At 29.9% G+C, this 12,174-nt stretch overlaps 1 protein-coding gene across 1 annotated transcript; it reads left to right on the top strand.

The window, feature by feature from the left end:
- The first annotated feature begins 10,850 nt into the window (after positions 1-10,850).
- LOC113176437 (olfactory receptor 6C70) lies at positions 10,851-11,792 on the top strand. Its single transcript, XM_026380913.2, has one exon. The coding sequence runs from the start codon at positions 10,854-10,856 to the stop codon at positions 11,790-11,792; it is 939 nt and encodes a 312-aa protein (XP_026236698.2). The 5' UTR covers positions 10,851-10,853.
- The last annotated feature ends 382 nt before the right edge of the window (positions 11,793-12,174 follow it).

The following is a 12,174-nucleotide window of genomic DNA, read 5'->3' as shown; positions in this document are numbered from 1 at the left end:
TAGAAAGAAATTTTTGGAGATTATAAATATGTTTATTACCTTGAATGTCTTTAATATGGCGATGATTTTATGGATGTATATGAAATGTAAACACAAATCAGATATTTTTTCCTTACATATGTGCAGTTCCTTTATATAAAGCATATGTCAATAAAGCTGCTAAAATGAATTTAAAAATAAAAGAGTAATGAGTTACTTTTTTTTATTGTTGGTCGTTCAAAACATTACATCTAACTTGATATATCATATTTCACAGTTTGATTCAAAAGGGTTATGAACTCCCATTTTTACCCCGAGTACAGATTGCTGAATCACATCAGTTACATCAATTACATTTCCATTGATTTACATATTGAGGTTAGGATAGAGAGCAGAATTCATCAGACACTAGAATGGCAATTTGAGTTACTTTTTTTAAGTGAGTGAATTTGGGTCAGCAGAGAACTTTGTTACTTATTATGTGACAGATGACTATTGACTTAAAAAAGAAGCAAACAAAATATGAACAAATGAAGTCATATAAATTAAAAGCAGGAAGAAAATAAATTAAATTTTAAAAAATGTTCTCAGTATGAGAAGTCACCATGATTATCATGAAAGGGCCAGGAGGGTGTTACTCTAATGCTTTTTCTCTAAACAAACAAACAAATAAATCCTTCAATCCAGTGAGAATAGATATAGAACATACCAGAATCTCTGCAACATTTTGAAGTTTTTCTAAGAGGAAGTGTATAGCTATGATTGCCTATATACAAACAACAACAACCCAAACAATCCCAAAACCCAACAACATCCCAAATAAACAATCTAAAGGTGCTTTAAGGTCCTAGAAATAGAAGAACAAACCAATTCTAAAGCTAGTGTAAGTAAGGAAATAATTAAGCTCTGAGATAAAATTAATGAAATGGAATATAAAAACATACAAAAAATGTAATAAAGATTTAGTTCTTTATAAAGAAAACAAAGATTGATAAAACTTTAGGTAAACTTTAAGAAAAGACAGATAAGAGATACAGTTAGAGATGAAGAAGGACATCAGTGAAATCTAGAGGCTCATTAATTGCTATTAGACAATTTCTTGGGGCATAAATATTTATTATTATAACATCTTCTTGTTGGATTCTTCCTTTATAGTGTGAAGGTAACTTCTTTGTCTCTTCTAATTAATGTTGACTTGATATCTGCTTGTTGAACACCAGATGAGCTACTCTTGCTTGGTTTTGGACCTCATGTCCATGGAATATCATTTTCTGTCTTTTAATTTTAGCCGATGGAATTTTTTTGTCTCAGTATTGTGCCACTTACAGGTAACATATAATTGAAGTTTTCTTTCCTTTTTCTTTCACTGGTAAGTGCACTGTTTTTTGTTTGTTTGTTTTTACTTTTTAGCATTTTATTTTTAAAATTTGTTCTAATTAGTTATATGTGACAGTAGAATGCACTTTGATACATCACACACAATTGGAGCATAATTTCTCATTCTTCCGGTTGCACCTGATATAGAATCCCACTGGTCTTGAAATCATAGATGTACATGGTGTAATAATGTCTGATTCATTCTACTATTCTTCCTACCCAGATACCCTCATCCCTCCCTTCACTTTCCTCTATCTAAAGAACGCTGTTCTTAGCAAGCCCCCCTCCCTTTATTGTGAATTAGCATCTGCATATCAGAGATAATATGTAGCTTTTGTTCTTTGGGATTGGCTTATTTTGCTTAGCATGGTATTCTCCAGCTATATCCATTTTCCTGAAAATGCCATAATTTTATTCTTTTCTAAAACTGAGTAATATTCCATTGTGTATGTATGCCACATTTTATTTATCCATTCATCTGTTTGAAGGGCACCTAGGTTGGTTACATGGTTTAGCTATTAAGAGTTGAACAGATATAAACATTGATGTGGCTGTGTCACTGTAATATGCTGAATGTAAATCTTTTGAGTATAAACAAAGAAGTGGGATAGCTGGGTCAAATGGTGATTCCATTCCAAATTTTCTGAAAAACTCCCATAAATTCCTCATCTGTCCCCTACTACAGTTTTGAGATGGTCCAATAAAGATTGCACCAATTTGCATTCCCATCAGCAATGTATAAATGTATCTTTAACCCCTCATCCTTGCCAACATTTGTTGTTGCTTGTATTCTTGATAATTGCCATTCTGATTGAAGTGAGATGAAATCATAGTGTTGATTTACATTTCTTTAATTGCAAAAGAGGTTGAACATTTTTTTCATATATTTGTTGATTGATTGTATTTTTGTGTGTGTGCGTGTGTGTGTTAAGTGTCCGAACCCCTCTTTCTCACCCAGCATGAAACTCAGCTTAAAGTGTACCAAAGAGTTAGGTACTAGAACAGAGACCCTGTGCCTAATAGAAGAAATATTAGGCCCAAATCTTCATCATGTCAGCCTAGGATCCGCCTTCCTTAACAAGACTCCTAAAGCACAAAAAGTAAAATCAAGAATTAATAAATGGAATTGATTCAAACAAAACATTTCTTTTAAGCAAAGGAAATTGCAGGAAGTCACACATGAAATGTGTGTGGACCAGGTTGGCATGAAAGCCATTGACTGGGAAGATCTGATATCTGGCAACTCTAACTGGCACCCCTGCTTGTTTTGTAGTGGCACCCTTCCTCCATAGAAAACTTAATTAAGCTTTTTTAGAAATCTTCACCATAACTAATCTTAGAACTATGAGAAGAAGAATCTCTACATATGAATTTAATGTAGTTGAGCTTCCTATTTCCTATTGCTGATTATTACAATAATTAAATTTGGCCATGGTCTTGAAAGAGATCAGCACCTGGAGTGCTGAACACCTCTTTGGTAGGTGTTTCACAAACATTTATGAAATGTCTAGGAATAATTGTGTGTGTGTGTGTGTGTGTGTGTGTGTGTGTGTGTGTGTGTGTGTAGTAATTTGTAAAGGTTTTCAAGGTAACTGTGTCTGAAAATGCAGAGCATGATAAGAAAAACAGATTCTTTTAACTAGGCCTCCGGCCTTGGGCTGGGGCTTCATGGATAAGATTAACGCTTAATTGTGGATTATTTTTTTAAGAAAAAAGTTTATCTTGCACATGTTGTCTTTGGTTTAACTTCATCAACACTGATATTATATCTATATCAATATGTAAAAAAAATAAATAAATAAAAAAATAAAGGTATACATAGAAAAAAAAAAAAGATTACATTTCAAAGACAAAGAGAAGTTATTAAATAGGCTCCATGGTACCAGCTGGCAGGGGGAATTTACGAACCTCTAACACCAGATACAATAGGTTTAATATTGAATAGAAAAGGAATTCGGGTACTACCTGATGTTTTTTATGTAAATTTTAATGGAGAAATTAAAATTGCTGTTCAAGCAAATTCCATTACTCAGCTTTCTCCAAAAGATATCATAGTGTCAATTGTTTCCTTGCCTTGTCATTCTGCAGGGAAAGATTTAGCAGCTGGGTCCCCAAGAAGTTCAGATTTCCAGGTCCCCACACAGAGCATACTTGGTTCAATTACTTAAGCAAGAGTGCCCTCTATTGGATCTTGAATGTAATTACAAAATTTTCAAGGGAGTTACTATCCCAACCATGCCCCCAGGTTCTTTAAACTGCTAGAGCCATGAACCCCTGAACCCTGCTTCCTGGGCCTGAGCCTCAACAGAACACTGAGAGAGAGAGAGAGAGAGAGAGAGAGAGAGAGAGAGAGAGAGAGAGAGAATATCTCATTAAGCCATAAAACATATTCTTTCTTGCTCCCCAGAAATAAAAAATAAATAAATAAAAAAAATCAACACTCTCAATGTTTGAATTACCTGCTATCTTACTAGGCATATTATGTTCAAGGAGAGAAGTCACTATACAACTTCTGGATATTCTACCTCTCTATATTCTCTTTTTAAAAATGCATAAGGATTCAGTTGTGGTTGACTGTTCGTCTTTCTTAATTTGTCTTCACAATTGTTCTTTTCCCACATTATGAAAGACATGCTCTCTTCTCACTCATCCTCAGCCTTGCTCTATTACTATTACACAGGTCCCACAGTATGAAATCCTAAGGGTACCAAAGGAACTATTCAAAATACTGATGTCCACGAAGACTTCTTTATTCAAAGTACCAATTTCAGTTCTTTTTTAAAGCTTGACTTTCTATGCATTTTTTCCTTTAATTTCCACTATTTTTTCTCATAGAAAAGGAGTCCAAGATTATAAATATATAAAATATAGTTTTATAAGATAGTAACAAGGGTGGTTTACCAAGTTGGAACCAATAGAATATATTGTATTAATGTTTTATTAATAATATAAATATTAATAAAATATTTTAATTTTTGTGAAAACTCTAAACAAATCTCCCAACTTAAAGCAAAGAGTGATCTCTTCCAAATAATAACCAATTTGCCTTCATTGTATACACTCGAGTGTAATGATTTTAAGTAAAGTGAGGTGTTACTTTTCAATGAATATTTTCTGAACAGTTTCATATCCTTGTTGCTTAAATAATGCAATTGAAAAAATTATATTCCATATTCAAATTTCTATCTAATAATAATCCTTATGGGAATGTTTCTTCATTGTCATAATTTAGAGCCCCCTAAGATGGTCTTGTTTTTGGAACAATATCCCCATCCACCTGATCCAACTTGCTTTATGTTTTTATGGGATAATTTCCCTCCCCATCCCCCACCGCCACTGTCTTCTCATTTGTTGTGCTGAGGCTCAGGCCCAGGAAGCAAGGTTAAGAGGTTCAGGGCTCTAGCAGCTGAATGAAGATGTGAGGCATGATTGGGATAGCAGCCATTCTTTATTCAGAGATGGGAATAGCCCCTAGCCAGCCTCCCACCAACTCTCATTTCCTGAGTATTGGCACTTATGTAGTGAGCAGTTGGACTGGCAGCAATTGTGTTGTTGGAAGTATGGTATAATAGTCAATCAAGTATACTTGCAATCCGGTCTCTATAATTTCTAAACTGTCATGGGTGTACATAAATAATTTCCCTAAATTTTATTTTTTCAACAGTAAACTGTTCATAATCATGCTTGTCTTTTCTATTATGATGATTAAGTTAAATACATTTTATTAATAATTAGCATGGTGTTTCAGGTATATTAAATGTTCACACTTGATAGGTTAATGCATCATAATTAGTGATACTTCAAAAAGGTTGAATTTAGCTGTTAAACTTCAAATCACTGAGGAAAATACTGCTGCACTCATTCTCTAATGGCAACACTATGCAGACATTTTATATTTTTTATAATGTTGAACAATCACCTTTAAAAATTAAGTAGAATTAATATTTATGTTAGGTACTTGGATGCCTTTCTCTTAGGGATATAGTCGTATGTTGGGAATATGAATACATCCCTAAAGGAATTGTATCTTGAAAGACTTATTTTGATATCTTGGAACATATGTATTATCTATCCAAAACAACTTGCTAGTTTTCAATATCTCCATGTTTGTATTGATATGATTATTTTTATTGTGAGTAACATAATAATATGTTATATCATCATGCTTGGAACAGTAAACCTACTGTTATTAAATAATAAAGATAAAAGAACTACTGGTGTTTTGTAGGTTGTTTTGAATGTTTTTAAATCTTTCCTGTTTTCCTTAGGGACCCTGTCCCCTTAGACTCCCCACAGAGAAGCATTAATGCCTTTTAAATAATTGGAAACTAGTATTTGCTAACTTCCAGAGAACCATCTCAGTTATGATAATCTTTATGAAGGATTTTGAGGTGGGATTAATTGGAACTATATATTATCTTATAATTTATCTGGTGTTAAAAAGAAAAATTTATTAGAAATATTTATTATCCATTCCATAGATACTTTTATCTGTTCATATACAGGGGTTAGTGAAGAATAACTAAAATATTAAAATCTTAGTTCTTATTTGAATTAACCTGAGATATTATTTTATGTTAATTTTGCCAACAAAATTAAATATTGTTTTCAATAAGTATATTTGCCTTTCATTGTGGCTATTCATGTATTATAGAGAAAAAAAAATATATCAATATATACTGATAAAGGTATGTAAAATAGTGATTTTCTTTTTCAAATATTTAGCAACGACTACACATACAATGTAAATTACACAGAAATACGCAACAGTTATTCAAACATGGTATTTTATCACTTCTATTTTTATAAAACATAAATAATTCTTTATTTGCTATATTAATAATCCATGAATGCAAGTACAAGAAGTTTCACTTATGTACTTGCACCTGCATTTCTAATGCTTTGGTGGTTCAAACCAAACATTGTACTGGAGAACTATGAAGGAAATGGTAATTATTTATTTACTGTCTTGATAAAGAAAATCTCAGAAATTTTAGAAGTCAACTAAACATAACAAAGTTGAAAGATATTTTTTTCCTAAAGTATGACTTCACATGTTTATTTTTTTTTTAGAGAGAGAGAGAGAGAGAGAATTTTTTAATATTTATTTTTTTTTAGTTATTGGCGAACACAACATCTTTGTATGTGGTGCTGAGGATCGAACCCAGGCTGCACACATGCCAGAGGAGCACGCTAATGCTTGAGCCACATCCCCAGCCCAACACGTTTAATTTTAATACATTTTTTAAAATGGGAAAAAATAACTCTTTTGAAAGTTAATTAATAAATGCTAATTGAATAATTTTCTCTTGTTGAAAAAATGTTTCTTTCCTGGTTTTGAAATTACTCTGATACTCCCATTTAACCTTCAGAAATGCTCAATATGTTTTGCAGAAAAAGCAGATATTAGAACACAGGCACAGTAGCAAAGTGAAAAATATCAAATGAGATGAAATCAAAGAAGAAAGTCAAAGATTAGTGTGTGTCTCTCTCTATGATCCACCATTTCCATCACAAGCTTGTAAACAAGAAAATTAATACAAAAGAGAAGAATCAGAGTAAAGAAAAAAACTGAAAAAGAAAACAGTTACTAAACATTGAAAATGATAAATAACGTAAAGTTGGCTTCTTGAATTCATATAATAAGCTAAATCATGTAGAAGGAAAATATTCTATATTCAGCAATAATTTTTTAAAAGTCCTCAGAATAGCAAAGAAACTTATTTACAAAATTTGATGGGAAGAAATTTACTTTGAATATTTTAATTTAAAAGAAGAAAACATTTTATATTATAAATTTTTTTTTTCGTATTTCAGTGTTCATGTTCTAAGCTCATTTGTAAATATCATTTTAAAAATCAACTGCAAAAATTTGCTCAGGTTAAGAGGAAAATGAAGTGTATCATTTTTTTTAAATTGAAAACATGGCTTTATACAGTTAGTTTCTGAATTTACTTATAGTTGTTACTTGCTATTATTAAATAAGTAAGCTTGAAAAAGTTTACATTGTATTTTATCATTCCCTTTGATAGAAGAGTTACTAATAACTGCATGTTTTAAAAAATACAAGTGCACTGTAATATAATACCTCCCTACAAAATAGTTTTGTTTTAAAGTGCTATTACTTTTGTATAACTTTGCATAAGTTATAGCTATAAATACTATATGTAGGTATTTATAAAATACAGGATTCTTATAAAACTTTGTAATTTTGTATCTCAAATACACTGGAATACTTTTATAAGAATATATATCCACTTCAAAATGTGTTAGTATCCAAATGAGTAAATTTATTCAAATAATTGCTTATTTTCAAATATGTTGTGTTCTGTTTTATTTTTTTTCCGTTTTTATTGGTTAATAATAATTATACAAAATATTGGGATTTATTATGTTCTATTCATACATGCACATAGCATAATTTGATAAATATCATTCCTCATTATCTTCCCTAGTAACTTCCTCTCTCTGGTCTCCATTCTATTATTATTATTATTATTATTATTATTATTATTATTACATTATGATTATATGTATGTGCAGGATTTATCATAATATTTTTCCACTTTAAAACCATACCACAATATTGAGCTTATACATATTATGAGAGTTTGATAATTTTTTGAGAAAGATAAGATTTATATTGTTTATTCTAAAACAGGTTTTCCCTTTTAGGATTTAAAAAATATATATATTCATATTACTGAACTGTTTTATTTTTGTAATAGTTTGTTTCTTATTGTGCATATTCTAAGAACCAAATCAGATTAGATATTTTATAAATGTTTTTTAAAGAGTAAATATATTTTATGTCCCAATCAATTTATGTATTTGAATTTTATAGTATATAATTTTTCTTTAAAATCTTAATTAGTTATAGATTTCAGAATAGCACTGAATTGTAGTGGTGAGCATCAGTTTTGCTGTAGAGTTGCTACTTGCTATTATTAAATAAGTAAGTTGAAAAAGTTTTTAAGTTTTGTTAAAAAAAATACTTCTAAGACTTAATCAATTCTTAATGCCTTTTTTTCTTGATCTTGCTGTGCTTTAAAAGCTTAATATTGTTTTAATTAAAGAATCTGTTTTATAAGATAAAATACAATAGGATTATTTCTTTAGACCTTTATACTAATGTATACGGTAAAATGAAGATAAGTAATTACTAACTTTTGAATTATCATTATATAATTTAAGCTGAAAATAAACAACCTAGTATGAAATAACATATTTTTCATAGTACTGGCAACATTACAGCTTCTCATATAAAATTAAACCAAAAATGTTTTCAACTACGATTTATTATCATTGTTTTTCCTGGTATATACAGCTATTGAGAGTATTTAGGCAATCCTGCTGGCAAAAATCATTGGGGAGAACAGAGAAATTTTTTTTTGCAACAACCTTAATGTATTTTGATACACAGATGCAAACAAGTGAGTACATTCTCTCTCTCTGAGTCTACCTTTACATATCTCTATCTATTTATCAATCAATCCTATTGTATTGTGTATGGAATAATATTGTATATAAAGCATCAAATGTATGTTATCTTGTGTTTGAACTTAATATTATAATTCTAAAGTTTATACATATTTTATATATAACTATATTTTCAACATTTTATTTGCAGCACAATGTTCTATTGAAAATGAACATACTAAGTTTTATTTATTCTTCATTTGATAGTTTTATCAAGTAGTTTTGCATTGCATCCATGCAAAAGAAGATTTTTGTGTCCCTTTTCTAAGTCTTAGTTATTTGGACATTGTTAGCACCCATTATTTTTTTCTGTATTTATTAGAAGTATTTCAATAAAATAAAAAATATTTCTTCTTAGAATATATTCTATGGTTGATTAATAGGCCAATAAAATGTTTAGAATTTATCAAAGATAGAAAATAGATTTTTATTTAAAGTTTTAGTTTTCATTGTAGTTATTTCATGCTTATTTTCATACTTTGCCAAATTATACTTGGTTATTTCCTCAGAAAATTTTTACTCTACCTTCCAACTTCTAATTTCATTTTCATAAAGATGGCTAGGAGATGTCCTCATAATTTTATTTAAAATTTAAAAATTTGTTGTCTACTTTCACTTCTAAAATTATCTTTTTGCTACAAAAGATGTATTTTTTCATTCTTTCCCCAGGAGTATCAAAGATTTGGCTTTTCTATTGATTTTTTTTCAAATAATACAAACAAACTTTTAAAATGCTAGGATATTGATCTTACTACATAAAGTGTCATTATTAGTATTTATCTAAAGAATATATTCATTTTAAATCAAGTCAATCACAGTTGCATCCCAGTGAATAACTATGAATTTTGTAGGAGTTGAAATCAGGCTTGTAAAATTTTAATAACAAAAAAAATTATTTAATGTGTCAACATTATATCTGAATTTAGATACTAAAATAAATCAGCATAATTAATCCTTCACTTAGAGTTAGAAAATTTGTAGATAGAGCAGTTATGCTACTGAAAAAAATCTAATGCTATATTTAGTAACATCAGCTTATTAACAGTGTATCACTAAACAAAGGTGCTGCAAATAGAATTTCTTACAACTCTCCCTTGTATTTTTCCTTCATTGCATTTTATTTTTTTAATATTTATTTTTTTAGTTGTAGTTGGATGCAAAACCTTTATTTTCTTTATTTATTTTTATGTGGTGCTGAGGATCGAACCCAGGTTCATTATGTAATTGATTTCATAATAAAAGTGGGACATTTTATTTTATCCATAGGCTTCATATTTCTCAGCAGATTTCAGAGTCAGGAGCCCCTATCACACCTTTAGGGTTATATGTACTTAATATCTTTTAATTTTCTTAGATTCTACTTATATTTATTTTCTTATAATATAAAATAATACATTTTTTCCTTGGGAAATTTCCATGTTTTCATCAGTCATAGAGAAGTTGCAAGAGAGAGGTACCAATAAGAATCTTAGAAATGTCACTTTAATATGAAATTTAAAGGTTCAGAATTTAACTGTAGATCTTAATTCACTCTACTGGAATAATTGTTTTCAGATGAAATCACAAATTAATTAAATTATTTTGATTCTTGAAGCAATATTTTTATGAAATTATTTTATCAACTGGAAATATTTGTAATTTGTTACAGTTAACTGAGTTTGAATGGAAGGGTGAAAAAAATCAGCTATTATGTGTTTTGTAGATCAATTTACAAAAGAAAGTTGACTTCTACAATGTTTTTAAAATCCAAATGAACAGTTTGTGTTTTCTAGTTTCAGGTTATGCCTTCAACACCTATGGAATATTGACCCTTCAGTGAGAACATGGATCTTTCATGGATCTTCTTCTGGATATATAGCTACTCAGGTAGTTTCTAATTTTTAAAATTTATTCTAATTAATTATACATGATAGCAGAATGCATTTCAATTCACTGTACAGAAATGGAGAACAACTTTTCATTTATTTGGTTGTCATATTTTTTTATTTCTAAAATTGATTAAAAATCACAAAAGAGAAATGAAGAACCATTCAAGACAGATAGAATTCATCCTCCTGGGATTGACAGATAATTCACAGTTACAGATTGTGATTTTCTTATTTCTACTTCTAAATTACATCTTGAGTATAATGGGAAACTTGACCATCACTGTTCTCACTCTGCTGGATTCCCATCTCAAGACTCCAATGTACTTTTTCCTCCGTAATTTCTCTTTCCTCGAAATTTCATTCACAACTACTTGCATCCCCAAATTCCTAATCACCATTGTAACTAGAGAAAAGACTATTTCTTATAATGATTGTATATCTCAATTGTTTTTTTACATATTCTTGGGGACTACAGAATTTTTTCTTCTGGCTACCATGTCCTATGACGGCTACGTTGCCATCTGCAAACCGTTGCATTATACATCCATCATGAACAACAAAGTTTGCCTTCAGCTTGTCCTGGGTTCTTGGGCAACAGGATTCCTGGTTGTTTTTCCTCCTCTGATTTTGGGTCTTGACTTGGATTTCTGTGCTTCAAATATTATTGATCATTTCCTTTGTGACATTTCTCCTGTATTACAACTTTCTTGCTCAGACACACATTTACTAGAACTGATAGCTTTTTTCATAGCTATGATAACACTCATTGTCACACTATTATTAGTGATTCTTTCCTATGGTCACATCATCAAGACAATTCTCAAATTCCCTTCAGCTCAGCAAAAGAAAAAAGCCTTTTCCACTTGCTCTTCTCACATTATTGTTGTCTCCATCACTTATTGCAGCTGCATATTCATCTACATAAAGCCATCATCAAATGAGAGAGTTACTTTATGCAAATGGATAGCTGTGCTCAACACTTCAGTCGCCCCTATGTTGAATCCATTCATTTACACTCTAAGGAATCAGCAAGTGAAACAAGCCTTCAGAGCAGGATTTAAAAAGATACTTACTGCTTTAGAAAAATAATACAATTTATTGAAATAACAAGAGAATATAATGAAACTTTGGTCAAAAATAAATTGATCCATCTAGTTTAACAATTAGTAGCTAATATATAATTATTTATGTACTTAAGCTGGGTAGAAATTTGAAACTATTTCTTTCTGAATTTAACTTTGTGTTTTTCAATAAGAAAACTGTATTGTGTTAGAAATATAAAATTCAAAATTGATTTTCTTTAAAATCATATTAAAATAAAATATATGAGGATCTTTGGTTGTATAATACCATGTAAAATGTTTTTAATTAAACTGGTCTTCTTAAGTAATTTTTAAAATATGGTTGTTGTTTTTTTGCTTAAAAGCCACTTTCTTTAAAAATCTGAGACAATCAAAAATTTGCAATATTA

Source organism: Urocitellus parryii, chromosome 5, assembly GCF_045843805.1.
Source record: "Urocitellus parryii isolate mUroPar1 chromosome 5, mUroPar1.hap1, whole genome shotgun sequence".
NCBI lineage: Eukaryota > Metazoa > Chordata > Mammalia > Rodentia > Sciuridae > Urocitellus > Urocitellus parryii.
Note: the sequence above shows the minus strand (reverse complement) of the source record. Positions and strands in the feature narration are given on the sequence as shown.

Bases quoted from the DNA above. Each gene is read 5' to 3' on its own strand.
- LOC113176437 (XM_026380913.2), top strand. From the start codon at position 10,854: ATGAAGAACCATTCAAGACAGATAGAATTCATCCTCCTGGGATTGACA.